This window comes from Toxorhynchites rutilus, chromosome 1 (assembly GCF_029784135.1).
Source record: "Toxorhynchites rutilus septentrionalis strain SRP chromosome 1, ASM2978413v1, whole genome shotgun sequence".
NCBI lineage: Eukaryota > Metazoa > Arthropoda > Insecta > Diptera > Culicidae > Toxorhynchites > Toxorhynchites rutilus.
This window is the reverse complement of record NC_073744.1, coordinates 174,428,501-174,446,203: the sequence shown is the minus strand read 5'-3', so window position 1 is coordinate 174,446,203 and position 17,703 is coordinate 174,428,501. Positions and strand designations below refer to the sequence as shown.

The window sequence follows — 17,703 nt, the reverse complement described above, 5'->3', positions numbered from 1 at the left end:
CACCCCAAATGTAAATTTTCCCTGCTTAGAATGCATTTATTCATACCATACATAACGAATTTCCGCCTGAATGAGAACTTTCTGTGGCGAAAAATAGGTCAAACTTTCCCCCGGTGAAGAATGCAACGCCCAGCATCCTCCACAACTGGAGCATTCTCGCGCTTTCCCAGCATCCCATCATCCTGTTGCTTACCTGGTCCAAGGAAACTGGGAAACCTCTCACTGCCTCGCATTCTCGAACGGAGTCGACGTGAGTAAAGCTCAATGCAGCCGCTCTCGAACACAGAGAGAGAGATCGAATGGAGCAAATGGACGGGCTTCGGAGAGTTGAGTTTCACTTCACGACGTGGGGCGATAGGGGCGTGTGGATACCACGCCGAAAGCTCACCATCTCAGTCAGCCTTCGAACGTCGTCGCGTTTGCACAGCGGATTCCGGTTCTCCTAGCCAAGTCGAGGCAACACACAGCCAGAGAGAGAGAGGAAAGGCAAAATTGCAAAAATTCTCCAGAAGTGATCGGATAGTTTCACTTTGTGCCAAGGTCCCCCAGTGGTGTTTCGATTCGCACACCCTGGAAGCTTACTCTGATCGTCGATTCGCCTTCAGAATCGAAACGCACCGCGAGCCAGCGACCTTCCAGTTTGTGTGTTCGCTCGGTGAATACCTAGTTCCCCTGGTTCACAAGTTAGCCCCACTGTTGAGTGAGTGTGAGAGAGTTTACTTTATTGTTGCGTTGTGTATAAGCACTGTTTCGGGTCATCTGATTACCGGAGCTCTCGGGGAACACCCGTCGTCCCGATCGAGACGCTGTTCGAAAGTGTGCTGTTGGTTTGACCTGTGGTTGTCGACCAACCGATTGGGACTTACTTATCAGCGGAAGAGCTAAGTGTTGTTTTGGTTCGAGCCTCCCGAGTTTTTTTTGTTTACTTCGAACGCGTGTCAATCACATCTCAGTAAGTCACCAGCTTTATTAGGGCAAGATGAGCGGCGGAGTCGACGAGATTCTCACCTATAGACGCAATCCAGATGAGGATTTTTACGCGATGCTCAACTGCGACGAGAACTCGACGGTAAGTGACGGGTTCAGGGATGCTTTTTTGCGAGTTTAAGCGTGGATAATGTTGGGTGCTGTATGAGTGTGGGTGTGTGATCACGGAGCTCAGGAATTCCCCACTCGCGGAATAGCGCAAATTAGTTTCAGTGCATCGAATCAATATCTCCCCGTCATCATTTTTAATGAGTTCGTAAACAAAGAATATCTGAAGCAGCGCATTCACACCGTGGATTTGCTTATTTGATCTCGTATCACCGCATTTGAGTGTTCACACTGACGATTATAAAAGAATTTGCGTGTTATCTTCTATCGAAAACGATGAACAGATTACGAACTAAAGCCTTTGATTACTCGAAGTTTGTTGAATTTTTTTCCTATCTTTAAATATATTGCGTTTAAACACATTTTCCAGGGTGTTTCCAAGCGCGACAATCCCACCGACATACTCAAAGTGATGATTTCGACCTAGCCCATTAGATGGCTCTGTTTCAATTGAAACCAATGTTTGTTACACAATAATTCCATGAAAAAAAAGGTCCGATATAAGATTTTTTGGAAACCTGGCCTGGCTTTTTCATATAACATAGAAACAAAATCACGAAGGTATGCATTTACATCATCGGGATATTTTTTCCTTCCAATATTAAGTCATATGTTTTATTTAAAATAAACCATAAAAACTTTTTTTTTTGCAAAACATTGCATAAAAGTAAGTATAATGCGGGTACCCTAATTCATCAAGAAGTAGAGGCGAATGAACTGAAAAGTTTAAAGCCTCTTTAATCCAACATCATCATCATCAAGAAGTTCACTGGTATAGCTTTCTTTTGTTGTAACACGATGTAACATTGGTTAAACGATTCAAAAATTAGAAATTTTCAAAAATGAACATATTTTTCAGGGCACTCTAAATCATACGCTAGTAATTTTTTCATATAATTGCTGAATTAACATTAAAAATTGAAAGTTTTAACAGAGAGATATCGAATGGAGTAAAAATGACAAAATGACAAAATGACAAAATGACAAAATGAATACAGAATTGAAGTCAAAATCAAAAACATGAAAAATTAAGAAATCGAAAAGCTAAATTCAAAAATACCAAAATTCAAGGCGAAAATCCAAAAAAAAAAAATACAAAGATTTAACAAAATGGAAAAAAAACTAAAATTGTTGAGATAAAAAAATCGAAATATACGACAAAATGACAAATTAAAAAGTTGAAAAATAAAAAAAATTAAATAGAAAAATAAAAAAACTGAAAAAAAAATTAAATTTAAAAATCTCAATAATTAAATCTAAAACTAACAATTCAAAAAATTGTGAAACGGAAAAGTTTGAAAGAGCAAAAACTCGAAAGACAAAATGACAAAATAAATATTGAAATGAAGTTTTAGAATAACCAAAAACTTGAAAAATTGAGTAATCGAAAAGCGGAAAAATCAAAAACATGAAAATTCAAGGCGAAAATTCTAAAAATAAGAAAAATCTGAAATCGAAAAAAATAATTTGAGATAAAAAATCGAAAAATATGAAAAATGACGAATAAAAAATTTCGAAATAAAAAAATTAAAAATCGAAAAAAATAATTTTTGAAATAAAAATATTAAAACAGAAAAAAAACAAGAAAAACAAGAAATAAAAATTGAGAAATCGAAAAACTGAAAAGTAGAAAAATTGAAAAGTAAAAAAATCGAAATGGAGAAGTTGAAAGAGCGTGGAATCAGAGATATTAGAGACCGAAAAAGCGAATATTCAAAAGATTGAAAATTGAACAAATTCGAATGATTGAAGGAACGTAAAATAAAAAAAAAATCGAGAAATCCAGAAAAACGAAAAAGCAAAATATGAAAGATCAAAGTAAAAAACAAACGAATATTCAAAAGATCAAAAAGTAAACAATTAAAAAAGTAAAAATTCGAAAGATTGAAGGATCTAAAATAAAAAAAATAAAAAATAAAGAATTGAAAAATCTAAAATAACAAAAAAGAAAAAAATATGTGGGATCAAAGTAAAAGTTGAACAACTGAAAAAGCAAAAAATCAAAAGATTGAGAAATCTAAAAATCTGGAAACACTAAAAAGCAAAAATATGAAAGATCGAAGTATTACAAATAAAAAAATTGTGAAATTTAAATAGAAAAGTCGAAAAAACGAAAAAATAGTTTGATTAAACGAAGAATGCGTAACATCAAAAATTTTAAAGTTCGAAAAATAGAAAAATCTCAAATATTACATTTAAAAAAATAAAAATTCGATAGATCGAAAAACAGAAAATTGAAAAGTCAACAAATCAAGGAATGAAAAATAAAAAAATTATAAAATGAAAATAGAATCTCAAAATCGATTCTTTGAAAAAGTAAAAACTCAAAAGATCGATAGATTGAAAAATAAAATATCGGAGTTTATAATCGAACATTTAAATTGAAAAAGCAAAAATTAAAAAATCCAAAAATAAAAAAAAACTGGAATACAAAAATTGAAATAAACCATTTTTTTAAGATCAAAAATCAAAAGATATGACAAAATAACAAATTCAAAAAAAATAAAAAATAAAAAAAAGATAAAAATCGAAAATCTGAAAACCGAAAAGTAAAAAAAAATATACAATAGAAAAATGGAAGAAGCAAAAAATTGGATGATCGAAAAATCAAAAGTTCGAAAAATTCAGAAAAATAAGTGAAAAGTGAGAAAGCAAAAATTGAAATATCAAAAAATCTAAAAATTGAAAAATGGAAAAGTAAAAATATCGAAAAATTGAAAATACTAGAAAACAATGCATAAAAATCGACATTTAAAAATTTAAACAATAAAAATTTGAATATTTGAAATTGCGAAGCAAAAATTCAAAATTATTAAAATGTATTAAAATTGAAATAGAAAAAAATCCAAAAAATCCAAAAATAAAAAAATTTGATATAGGAATATCTAAAAAAATGATTTCTAAAGATTAAAAGCAAAAATATGACAAAATGACAAATTGAAAAAAAAATTAAGTTTAAAAAAAATCGGAAAAGTCGTAAAAAAGAAGAATTGCAAAGGCGGGAAAACAGAAGTTTAAAACTCTGAAAAAATTCAAAAGATCGAAAAAGCAAAAAATGCAAAAGAGTGAAGAGTCGACAAATGAAAAAAAATAGATCCAAAAAATCTAGAAAAACGGAAAAGCAAAAATTCTAAAGATCAAAGTATCGAAAAAAAAACAAAAAATTGCAAAATAGAGACATTTTAAATAGAAAAATCGAAATAGCGAAAAATCCGAAATACAAAAAATCAAAAAACGAATATTAAAAAAATATAAAAACGAAAAACACAAAAAATCAATAAATTGATTAAACAAAAAGGCGCGATATCAAAAACCTGATAAATCGAAGACAAAAAAATCTCAAATATAGACATTTCAGAAACGAAAATTTTATGGAACGGAAAACGAAAAACTGAAAAATCAACAAATAACAATAGTATAAATTCAGAAGATCAAGACATCGAAACAAAATGAAAAAATCTTGAAATCAAAAAAATTAAAAATTCCAAATAGAAAATAGAAGAAGTGAGACTCGAAAAAACTAAAAAATAACAAAATCAAGAAATTAAGAAAATAGAAAATTGAAAAAGTAAAAGATTTAAAATTTCAAAATTTGAACGTTTAAAAATTTAAACATTCAAAACTTTGAATATTTGAAATTGCGACGCTAAAAAACGAAAAATCGAAAAATCAAAAACTTGAAAAATATAAACATTTTAAATAGAAAAATTGGAAAAGTGAAAAATCAGAAATATAGAAAATCAAAAAGCGAATATTAAAAAAAATATATAAAAACGAAAAAAAAATATCAATTAATTGATTAAACAAAAAGGCGCGATATCAAAAATCTGATAAATCGAAGAATAGAAAAATCTCAAATATAAACATTTCAAAAGCGAAAATTTTATGGAACGAAAAACGAAAAAACTGAAAAACCAACAAATAACAATAATATAAATTCAAAAGATCAAGAGATACAAAAAAAGAAAAATCTTGAAATCAAATAATTTAAAAATTCCAAACAGAAAACAGAAAAAGTGAGACTTGAAAATAAAAAAAAATAACAAAATTAAGAAAAAAAAAATAGAAAAAGTCAAAAAATTGAAAATTTCAACATTTAAAAATTTGAATATTTGAAATTGCGAAGCTAAAAAAACGAAAAATAGAAAATCAAATAAAAAGATCAAAACATCAAATACCAAAAAATCGAATAATAAAAAAAAGGCGAATAATAAAAAAAATATTATTCGTCGCAAAATCGAAAATATTTGAATAAAAACAAAACAATAGAAAAAACAATAAATCAAAAAATTAATTAATCAATAAGATTAAAAAAATTTAAATAGAAAATCGGAAAAGCGAATATTTGAAAGATCAAAAGATTGATAAATCGAAAAATTTCAAATAGAAAATCGAAAAGCGAAAAATATGGAATAAAAAAATCGAAAAAGCGGAAATTCTAAAAATCTTAACACATTAAAGACCGTACGTTTTGGAGCAAGCTTGTACGCTTCATTTGTTCGGATGCTACGAATGAGATCGTTTTCTTCGGTGTGGATGAGACGAAGGCGAACCATCGGTAGGCCTTGTGAGATTCTTGGTAGACCATGGATTTAACCATCATGTGTAGAAAACACGCGTTATTTCGTGTTCCATCCGTAACAGACGGAACGCGAAACACGAGAAATCTCGTGAGCGGTCTGCAAAGTGTTAAAACGAAAAAAAAATCCAGAAATCGATTAATCGGAAAATCTCAAACAGCAGTCGAAATATCTAAAGATTGGAAACTCGATAAATCAGAAAAATATTAAAATCCAATCCACCAATCAATTTGGGCACGTTAAAAAAATCTATTTCAGTGTAGATAATTATTAAATTTTCGATAGTTAATGTAGGGCAATTCCACGCCAAATCAGCCTGCCTCTGACCAGACCTTCTCCATTTTTTTTTTTTGAAAATTGGTACTTATGATGGAAACAATCGTAATTTTCATCATCATTGGACCAATTTAAATTACGACTGAGTTTTTAAAAAGACTTAAGGGACGTAAGATGATGCTTGACCAAATTGTTGCAATTGAACTATCAAGGAAAAATTCACGGAAAACGATTTAGATGCAAGTCTTACTCAAAAATTGAATTTTGATATCTCAAAACCAGAAAGATGGGAAAATGATGCGGCTAGTACTCATTGTAGCAGTGAAATATCAAATTGAGACAAAAAGTCGGCGGATTTCATTGGAATTAATAATGCCAACAAAATTGGTAAAATTGCTGGCAAAATTTTGAGTCATCAGCATCTGTTACATGCGAATAAAGAGAAGATTATCAACTAAAAACCACTTTTAGAATGAAGAAGCTGGGTTTAGATTTTTGATCATGAAAAAAGCATTCGAAGTGATACTGGATTAGGTGCAGTTCAATTCCGTTGATTGCTGATTAACAACTATATGAGTAGTAACGAATTGAACCTCCAGCCAGCCGTGAATGAAATAATACACCATACTAAAACTGTTATCGCAGTTGTTGATACAGTTGTTTACAAACGTGAGTAAAGCAACTTATGCAAGACCCTTCAAACTAGTGGCAATGAATTTGAATGTATGAATGCAGTTATGCTGGTTATATATATATGCAAGTAAACACCTCGTTTGTGGATTGAACCATAACTATGATGATGCCCGCAGAAAACAGCAACTAGTTCAGAAATGGATAGTAATTTGAAATGTGAAATATATGAAATAAAAGAATTCACGTCTCACAAATAGCTTATGATCAGAGACAAAAATGCCATCCGCAATAAGTATGGAACTCGTTACTCGTTAGGGTCAAGTGTGTAACTATCGCTCCAACCATCATCCAGCTCCGCCGTGAGTCAGCAGTCCAGTGAACTTTCGCTCACCTTGGTTATCATACCTGCATACGCGCAGCACTAACAGGTGAAGGTGGCAGCATCGATTAGCTATTCTTAGACCATAAAACACAGTCAACGTCATCGATGCATTGCCGCCTAGCAGCTGACAGCTTTCCGTACGTTATTTACGCTATGCTTTTCAGGTTTCAGAGTGTGTAAAACTGTGCCGTCCGGTTCAATGGCGTGTGATATCGACCAAGGTGAAATGGTCTGAGAGTTGCGAAGTAAGGTATGGGTGAGCATGAACGTTTACGATCATGCTCACCAAAATACGCTGGAGTGATGAACCGGTTCACTGAGGAGTGAGTTTTTCCCGAAATTGCTCCATCTGTGGAAAACTTTTGGCAGTTCCATAAATAAATTGAACCCAATCGAGGGGAAGTTTAGATGATATCATCTCGGGTTTGAATATTTTATCACTCTCGGGGAAAATTATTTGATAACATCTATGAAGCGCGTGAGACATCCATGAAACCAGCCGATGGCACTAATTTCCCAGTAGATGTGCAAACCCCTTTCAAATTTCCATCGATGAACAGGATGGGAGGAGTGGTTAACATTTTGGCCGATCAAACAAATTTATCGCCCCTTTGAAGTGAGAGGAACTTTCCACCACAACCGTTTTATCGCTATTTCTGGAATTCCATCTCAATCATGCCCAAGTGGGCGGGGGAAGAAGGAGACCAGGAAAAGCCGCGCAATGCGAAGCATCAACTTTACAGTCGACTTCCTGAGCTTATCTTTTGCATGCCCAAGAATGGTGATTGAGGAATTGAGTGAATTTTTCACCCCACTAATCCGAGGGGATCGAGGGAAGTAAGCCACGGGGGAAAACAAACCATCATCAACAGCTTAACGTTTCTTTTGCCCTTTCCCTGTGTTTACAACTTTTCTGATGAAGGAGTTTTTGCCTGCGAGTGTTCATAAAGGACAGTGCTTCCGAATAATAATAAAACAAAAACAAAGCACAGCCAAGTCGTTATTTGGCGTGAGATTTCTTTCATCTTTGAACCATGACTTCGCTCCAACAAAAGACGCATCGAGATTGAATCCGAGTGAACGGTTTCCGCCTCGAAATATGATGACCCAAGTTTATTGGATTTGCTACGAGATGCCATTGTTCTGCTTGGGGGGGAAGTGACTTATGGTGGGCGTGAATAGCAGTTTTCGCACAGTCCCGGTATATTTCCAGAAACAACCATCGACCGAGATTGTGGACGGTTCATAATCTACCTTTGATTGGTCGTTAGCTGGGATAATTGGTGGCTTACACTGAATTAAGTTTATCGAGAGCCGAATGGAACGTGACTTGCTGCATCTTCCAACCGAAAGGTTTCGAGCGAAGGTGACGAATTATGAGCAATAGCTCCCAATTTTACCCTTTCCTTTACGGCGGTATCGGGACGACGAGAACACTTAGCTTTTTCATCCATTCACGAGCGCTTCCTTTTCTTCCTTTCACGAGCGCCGGATATTACTATTCCAGCGAAAAGGGACCAAATTGTTGTCTCCAATCAAAACCGTTCCACCCTACCGGTCCTCTGTTTGGCTTTATTCCAAAAATGTTTCGTCAAACGAAACATGGGACCCATTTCAAGGATTACAAAGAGTGGACATGTGAAAATCCTTGAGAAATGAGAAAGTTAACCTTTGCTTTCTCTATGTTGTTTCTTTCCACATTGACCATAACCTAAGACTGGGTCACCTTCTTCATCGATGACACTAACTTTCCTAGAGGAATAACGCCGTTATAAGTACTCAGTTGAGATTTCGATGCTAAATAAAACACTTTGAATGCATTTTGAGTAACCATTTCGAGAAAACGCGTGTATCTGTGCAAGTCGGAAGAAATTTTCTTGTCGAAAATCTTGAAAATTTTGATAAATTGAAATTTTCGTAATAAATTCAAGTTTTTGATTTTTTAGTCTTTAGAATTTTATTTTTTTTTAATTTTTCGAATGTTGGTTTCTCGATTTTTATATTTCAAATTTTTCTATTTTTTGTTTCTTTTTATTTTTTGAATGTTGATTTTTCGATTGTTCGATTTTTAGTTTTTCTTTATATGGCAGACTTATCTCACTTCTTAACTAGGCGAACCTAGCCAGAATTTTCACCTGCCCCCGGGCTTCTGAATGCCAAAGGGGGACTAGGCTCTGCGGAATGCACGTATCTGCATGCTCGTGCTGTTTCAGTCCTGACCGAGAAATTGTCGGACAATCGCGCAGGTGCTAAGGATGACCGACTTTTGGATGCCGGCCAATTCCTTCTCCATATTCAACACCTTTAGCGCTTCCAGAAGTGTCTTCGGGACAATTCCAGTTCCAGAGAGAACGACTGGAACAATTCTTGGGACCTCCCTTAGCCCCCACAGTTCCTTGAGCTCCACGGCCAATGGTCGGTACTTGCAGATTTTGCGACCGTGGGTCTCCTCCAGATTCTGGTTCAGTGGAATAGCGACATCGATGATGGTGACTTTGCGGTCGCTCTTGTCGTAAACCATTATATCTGGGCGGCTGTGGTGGATCGAGAGGTCGGTCAGAACAGTGCGATCCCAGTACAGCTTGAAACGGTCATTTTCCAGGACAGGTGCAGGCAGGTACCGGTAGTTTGGTACGTTGTCTTCCAGTAGAGCACATTGGAGCGCCAGATGTCGATGAACAATACGGGCCACGTTGTTGTGGCGCTCGGTGTAGGCTGCGTTGGCCAAAACGGGACAGCCTCCCATAATGTGCTCTATGTTTTCACCTGGTTGATGGCACATCCGGCAAATGTCATCAACGTCTTGATGCCAGACGTACCGCCTGCAGTTTCTCGTCGGCATTATCCTGTCCTGGATGGCTATCATGTCGGCTTCTACTACCGAAGAGAGTTCACCACGCGTTAGCCACAGATTAGATGCGGCCTTGTCGACGTGTGGCCGATCCAGTTGATGGGGGTGGGCACCATGCACTGCCTTCTGCTTCCAAGCTGCAATCTTCTCCTCCACTGTCTGCAGATTGCAGTTGGTACTCCGCTTGCGCCAAGTGCAGAGCGCTGTATCCTCTGTCGGCGGCGCAGACAGCCCGGTATAGCGCGTTTTGGTTGGCGCGTTCTGCGAAGTACTCGCGCAGTTGTCGTACCTGGGCAACACACAGTGCAGATATGTCGACTATTCCAAGTCCCCCTTCTTTGCGTGGCAGTGAAACTCTCTCCAGTGCCGATTGAGGATGGTGCATTCCGGCCTCTTTAAATGCTTTCCTCATCCTCCTCTCAAGGTCCTCTAGGTCAGTTTTGCTCCATTTGACTACACCAAAACTGAAGGTCAGCAGGGGAACCGCGAATGTGTTGATCGCGCGTACCTTGTTCCCCGCGTTGAGGAAAGTCCTCAGGACACAGTTCACTCGACTCAAGAACTTGTCTCGCAGCTCCGTCTTGATGTCGGAGTGGCGAATCCCGGTGAGCTGTCGGAATCCAAGATATTTATAGGATTCGCCACGAACCATGTCTCTTATGAACTCGCCGTCATAGACCTCGTAACCTCCGGATTCGGTAAGCTGCCCTTTCAGCATATGGACACAGCGGCACTTGTCAAGGCCGAACTCCATGCAGATGTCCCTGCTTATGTCTTCGACAACCCGGATAGCTACACCTAGACGCTGACGTGAATCAGCGTAGACCTTGAGATCATCCATGTAGAAGGTATGGGTCACTTCTTCGTGGGCGCCGTCGCCATACCTTATTTTATAGCCATGACCGTTTCTATTGAGCGTCCTACTGAGGGGGTTCAGTGCCAGACAAAACCAAAGCGGGCTGAAAGAGTCGCCTTGGAATATCCCCCTCTTTATCTGCAGCGTTCTAGACTGCAACACATTTTCCCCATCACTGAGGTGCAGAGACGTACTCCACTGCCTCATCGCATGCTGCAGGAACCTAACGACGATGGGATCAATTTTGTAGAGCTCCAATACCCGGACGAGAAACGAGTGAGGTATGGAGTCATAAGCCTTCCTGTAATCGATGTAGGCCATACTTAGGTTCCGCTGGTTATATACCGCCTGGCCGACTATGGCTGCGTCGATGATGGCCTGGTCTTTGCAGCCATGCGTATTTTTCATGCATCCTTTCTGCTCTTCTGCGATGATGTGATGCTGTTCGCAGTGAGCAGAAACTTTGGCGGTAATTATGCTGCTCAGTATTTTGTACAGACTCGATAGGCACGTTATCGGTCTGTACTTTGATGGGTTCAATGTGTTGCTGTCTTTCGGGAGGAGGAAGGTGACGCCACGGGTGGCGAATTGAGGAAGGTTGTGTGGGTCACGTAGCACCTTGTTGAAGCACTTAGCTATCTTTGGATGTGCGACGGTCAGCTTCTTGTGCCAAAAGTTCTGGACACCATCGGGGCCCGGTGCTGCCCAGTTCCTCAGGTACCGCGAGGCTTCGCGGACATCGTTCTCTTCGACGATGATAGCTGGCATCTCTCCAATTTCACCACAACTCTCTTCCTCCCGTCTTAACCACATTTGCCCGTCGCGATGTTCTACTGGGGTCTCCCAAATACCAGCCCAGAAGTTCGTCACATCGCTAATATCTGGCAAACCTTCGCGGTAGTCGGGCTTCTCGTCGCTAATGTGGTCGTAGAACGCTTTCTCGTTATCTCTGAACATCCGATTTTGTTCCTGGCGCTTTGCAGAGTCAGAGTAACGTTTCAGCCGTTTTGTAAGGACGCTCAATTGCTGTACCAGTGTGTCGAGTTTTTCCGTCAGCTGGTGAGCTCCCAGCTGGCGAAGTTCAGTAGGCCGCACGATCACAGCAACTTGGCGACATAATTTCACCGATCTGCTGCCTCTTTTGTACGCCATCAGTCTTCCAATTGCGGCGCGCTTGTTTAGGATCCGTTGCTCCAATCTCCTTCGCCATGGAGGCTCACGCCTTTCACGGAGATGTTGGAGCAGTCCGCCTCTTGGCCTAATACGGTATCCTAAACTTTTGGCGGTCGCCACAGCAGCACAGTAAACTTTCAGTTGCAGCTCCTCCATGTTCTCAGCATCAACCAAGTGCAGCGGAAGAACGTGCTCGTTCATGAGCTTTACTGCACTTGTCAGCCTGCGGGAATGCTGCAACTTCGGGATCCTGGGGCGCGACAAAGGGTCCGTGTCGCGGAACTGTGAGATCGCCTCGTCGTAATGGAAGACCAGATCGCGTAGTAGTTGTTGATCTTCCGGCTCAGAGGGTTGTTGTACTGTGGCCTCCACTGGTGCTGATTCGCGTGCCCCACTCGCGAATGAATTGCTCAGCCGTACTGAACTTCGTCTCGACACATCGCTTGCTCTGCTTGTTCTGGAGCTTAGTTCTCTCTGCACCTGCTGCTTGATCTCGTCGACTTGCGTTTGGGAGAGCATATTGTTGCGTACAATCGCTCTACGCCTCGCGTTCATCGCGTTTTGGTCAAGCCTCCCGACGAACTCTGGATACGCTTCCTCGAACATTGCGAGTATTCGAGGGCGACCGCTCATGTCCGTCTCCAAAGCAGTGCAGATGTAATAGGCGCGGATCACGAATTCGTTCATTTCGTGTGTCCACATGATCCGTCGCCTAGTAGTACCAACAAGTGTGGACGACTGTCGTCTGACAGTCGCAACACGCCTCGTAGGCGCAGCGTTTCGTTGGTGATGTCGATGGCTGCTGTTTCCGTGTGGCGGTAGCTCTTCGAGTTGAACCCGGCTGGTGGCCCGCTCTTGCACATCGCCCTCCAGCCGCTGGCCGCTCGCTCTTACGCCCGTTCCAGGACCAGCTCCAGTTCGGGGACCCTCCTCGGGTGATCGCATTCGTAGTATTCGTCTTGACCTTAGCTCCATTGTCTGGGTGTATCTCCTTTGCCCGGGAGACAGCGGGTTGGCAAGGCCTCCATGACCCGGGAGGCCTTCCCCGGGAGAGATATAGCGCTCTGACTCGCTCGCACCCCCTCACTTAGCCACTTTCGACACCCGTTCTCGGAGCCAAGACCAGGTGTGTGTTTCCAGTTCACGCCCGATCTAAAAATGTCGTCATATGATCTTCGTGGAGGCGTGAGATAGGAACATTTGAGACCAACAGGTAGGCTCCTACCCTAGTGTTGATCCCCATTTGAGAACCTAGCATTTTAGTTTTTCTAATTTTTCAATTATTTTATATCTCTGTTTTTTATTTTCCTATTTCCCCGTTATTTGTAATAATTTTTCGATATTTCCTCCCTCAAATTTAAAATCAATCAAATTCGATTTTAAAATTTTTCAATTTTCCCAATTTTTAGACTTTTTGCTTTGTTGATTATTAAATTTTCCGATTTTTTTTCGATTTCTCTATCGAATTGTTTCGAATTTTTGTATTTTCCGACTTTTGGATGTCTGAGTTTTTTAATTTTTTCATTTTCACATCATTTGATTTCGCTATTTCAAACTTTTTGATTTTTCGAATTTTTAATTTAAGTTCTTCGGTTTTTCTATTTTTGAATTTTTCTTTCGATTTTTCAAATTTTCGTTTTTCGTTTTTTTTTCAATTTGCGCCCTTTGAATTTTTGGATTTTCCGAATTGTGGGGTTCCAATTTGGATTTGAATTTTCCATTTTCATTCTATTTTTTATTAATTTTTTGATTCCGTGTTTCTTTTTACTCTCCGATTTTTTTATTTTGTTTCAAATTTTGGTATTTTCCGACTTTTGGATTTTTTAGTTTTTTGTGTTTTTAGATTATTTGAATTTAATAATTTTTCGATTTTCTTTAAGAGGTTTCATTTTTTCGGTAGTTTTATGTATCGATTTTTCGATTTCTGGATTTTTCCCTTTTTGGATTTTTTGATTCAACAATTTTTCAAATTTTCGTTTTTTCGATTTCGCTATTGCAAACTTTTTGATTTTTTGAATTTTTTATTTGCAATTTTTCCATTTCTTAATTTTTCGATTTTCCGATCCTTTGAATTTTGGAATTTCCGTTTTCTAGATTCTTCGATTTTTTAAAATATTGCGATCGAATTCTCCGAATTTTCGATTTTTTGATCTCCCGAATTTTTACCTTTTCGTTTTTCCGATTTTACTTTTTACCGATTTTTATTTTTATTATTTATCGAAGAATTGAACGATTTTTAGATTTTCCAATTTGTAGATTTTTTGCTTTGTTGACTTTTGATTTTTCCGATTTTTAGTTTATCTCTCGATATTTTTTTTTCAAATTTTTATGTTTTCCGACTTTTGGATTTTTATTTTTTTTTATTTTTGAACTTTGGGATTTTAAAATTTTTATTTTAAATTTCCCGATTTTTCAAGTTTATATAGTTTTCAGTATTTTTATTTTTCGAATCTTCCTTCTTTTTTCTTAAATTTTTTGTTTTTTTTTAATTTCGCTGTATCAAGTTTTTTGATTCTTGGAGTTTCCTATTTTCAATTCATCGATTTTTCATTTGATCTTTCGAATTTTTGTTTTCAAGATTTTTCGATTTTCTTTTATTTTTTATTCCCTGTGACCTTCAAACGAGGATTTTTGGATTTTCGGAATTTTAGAATTACAATTTGGATTTCAATCTTCCAATTTTTCGAACTTTCGATTTTTCAACGATCCTGTGTGCTTCTGTAGTCTCCGATTTTTCGATTTTCAAATTTTTCCTATTTTTTTTTGTTTTAATTTTTTTTATCAATTTTTCGATTTTTCAATTCTTCGATTTTTTTATTTTTTGATTCAAATCTCCGAATTTTTGTTTTCAAGATTTTTTGATTTTTTGTGGCCTTTAGGATTTTCAGAATTTCTGAATTCCAATGTGAATTTGAATCAATTTGTCGATTTCGTGTTTTATTTTATTCTCTGATTTTTCGATTTTTCCATCGTACGAATTTTAGCTCCTTCGCTCTTTCAATTTTAGTCAGCTTTTTTTACTCTCAGATCTTTCGAATTTTCGCTTTTTTGATCTTGCTATTTTATATTTTTCGATTTTTCGATTTTTTGCTTTTAGAATTTTCTTTATTTCGATTTACGGAAGAAATTCACTTGTCGAAATAAAATTTTCTTTATTTCTATTTTTCCATTTTATTTTTTTTCAATTTTCAGATTTTAGGATATTGCAGATATTTTTTAGATGTTTCGATTTTTCAATTATGATTTTTTGTTTCAATTTTACCGATTTTTGCTTTTTCGATTTTTCAATTTATCGATCATTCAAAATTGCTTTTCCCAATTTCCGATTTGATTCACTGACTTTTGAATTTTAGATTTTTTTTTCTTTTTTGTTTCATTGTTTTCTTGACTTTTTGATTTTTAGATATTTCGGATTTTTAAATTATTTTGATTTTTTTACTTTTGGGTTTTTTGTTATTTTAATTTTTTTGATTTTTTGATTTATAAATTTCTGTACTTCTTGATCTCTTAAATTTTCGATTTTACTGATTTGGATTTTTAATTTTTCAGATTTTACTTTTTTCTATTTTTAAAATTTTTTGATTTTTTCATTTTTATACTTACAGATTTTTCGAATTTTCGCTTTTTTGATCTTGCTATTTTATATTTATCGATTTTATATTTTCTATTTTGATTTTTGTTTATTTTTGAGATTAAGGATTTTCTGATTTTCCGATTTTCCAATTTTTGCTTTGTAGATTTTTCGTTTTTTCGGCCTTAGGATTTTCGGAATTTTGAGATTGCAATTTTTATTTCCCGATTTTCCTATCTGTCGAATTTTCGTGGTTTTTTTATATTTTTTCTATTCTTTAATTTTTCTATTGTTACATATTTCGATTTTTTGATCTCTCGAATTTTCACTTTTTCGCTCTTTTCGATTTTTCAATTTTAGATTTTTCGACATTGATTCTTTTCGATCTGTTGAATTGTTGCTTTTTTGATTTTGATATTTTAAATTTTTCGATTTTTCGAATTTTATTCGATTTTTAAATTTTTTTGATCTTTCGATTTTTTTCTTTTCGGATTTTTCTGTCTAAAATTGTCCGATTTTTAGATTTTTCAATTTTCCAATCCTGCAATCGTTGTAATTTTTGATTTTTCAATTTTTCGTTATTCTGAATTTTCCTGGATGTTTGAATTTTCAATTTACCGAATTCTTCTGAATTTCTTTAATTTTTTTGATTTTTCAATTTTTTTTTATGTGAGATATTTCAATTTTACTATTTAAGGTTTTTCGATTTTTTATTTATTATTTTTTTTTTTAATTTTACCAATTTTTGCTTTTTTGCTTTTTATATTTTAGATTTTGTTGTTTTCCGATTTTTCAATCTATCCATCTTTTAAATTTTCTTTTTCCATTTTTCAATATTTTGATTTTCCGACTTTTGAATTTTTTGGCATTCTCCTCGTTTTTGGATCATTCGAATTTTCTCTTTTTGATCCATTGATTTCTCGACTGTTAGATTTTTGGATTTTTAGATTTTTTTGTTATATTTTGATATTTTAATTTTTTTGTGTTTTGTTTTGATATTTAGATTTTTTGATTTTTCGATTTTGCTGTTTTAAGTTTTTTTGTATTACATTTTTTGTGTTTTCTTGAATTTTCAATTTTTAAGTTTTAATTTTTTTTCACTTTTTTCTTTTTTTTTGTTTCTTCGCTTTTTAAATTTGTCAGTTTTGTATTTTTCAATTATTTGGATTTTTCATCATTAGAAAAATTTCAAATTAGAAAATTTGAAAATGCAAATTTGCAAATTAAAAAATTTGAATGCATATTTGAAAATTTGAAACCTAAAATTTTACTACTTTCAAAACATAATAAATCCATAAATTAGAAAAATGATCTGAAAACTAAGAAAAATAAACAGATTCCGAAGTTGGAAAATCTAAAAATCCGACAATTCAAAAGTCGGACAATCAAAACATTGAAAAAAGCAGAAGCAAAAATTCAAAAGATCGTTTAAAAGTAACAAAATCAAAAAAGTGAAAATTCGAAAGATGGGAAAGTATAAAAATCTAAAAATCCAGAAATTTTAAATAGAAAAATTGAGAAGCGAAAAAGCGAAATTTAGTTAGATCAAAAAATCGATGCATTAATAAATCGAAGATCCGAAGAATAAAACAAATAAAAAATTTAAAAAGATAGGAACAAAATCGAAGAATTGCAAAATGAAATGAATAAAATGTTAATAAAACTAAATAAAGAGATCAAAAATGCTATAATGGAAAAAAAATTGAAAAATTGGAAAATCTCATATAGAAAAATTGAAAAAATCGAAATATCTAAAACAGGAAAATCTAAGAAATTTTAAATAAATCTAAAAATCAAAAAATCAAAGAATCGAAAAATAAAAAAACTCTGAAGAAAATACAATCTAAAAATCTAAAAATCTAAAAATCTAAAAAGCGAAAAAGCGAAATTTAGTTAGATCAAAAAATCGATGCATTAATAAATCGAAGATCCGAAGAATAAAACAAATAAAAAAATTTAAAAAATAGGAACAAAATCGAAGAATTGCAAAATGAAATGAATAAAATGTTAATAAAACTAAATAAAGAGATCAAAAATGCTATAATGGAAAAAAAATTGAAAAATTGGAAAATCTCATATAGAAAAATTGAAAAAATCGAAATATCTAAAACAGGAAAATCTAAGAAATTTTAAATAAATCTAAAAATCAAAAAATCAAAGAATCGAAAAATAAAAAAACTCTGAAGAAAATACAATCTAAAAATCTAAAAATCTAAAAATCTAAAAATCTAAAAATCTAAAAATCTAAAAATCTAAAAATCTAAAAATCTAAAAATCTAAAAATCT

The 17,703-nt window shown here is 34.9% G+C and overlaps 1 protein-coding gene across 1 annotated transcript in view; it reads left to right on the top strand.

Moving 5' to 3' along the window:
* Positions 1 to 378: 378 nt before the first annotated feature.
* Positions 379 to 17,703, top strand: part of LOC129762140 (J domain-containing protein) — a 96,769-nt gene continuing 79,444 nt past the window's right edge. The window contains exon 1 of the mRNA XM_055760133.1: positions 379 to 1,069. Within this exon, the coding sequence (XP_055616108.1) occupies positions 980 to 1,069 (90 nt within the window). The 5' untranslated portion in view covers positions 379 to 979. The remainder of the gene's footprint in view (positions 1,070 to 17,703) is intronic.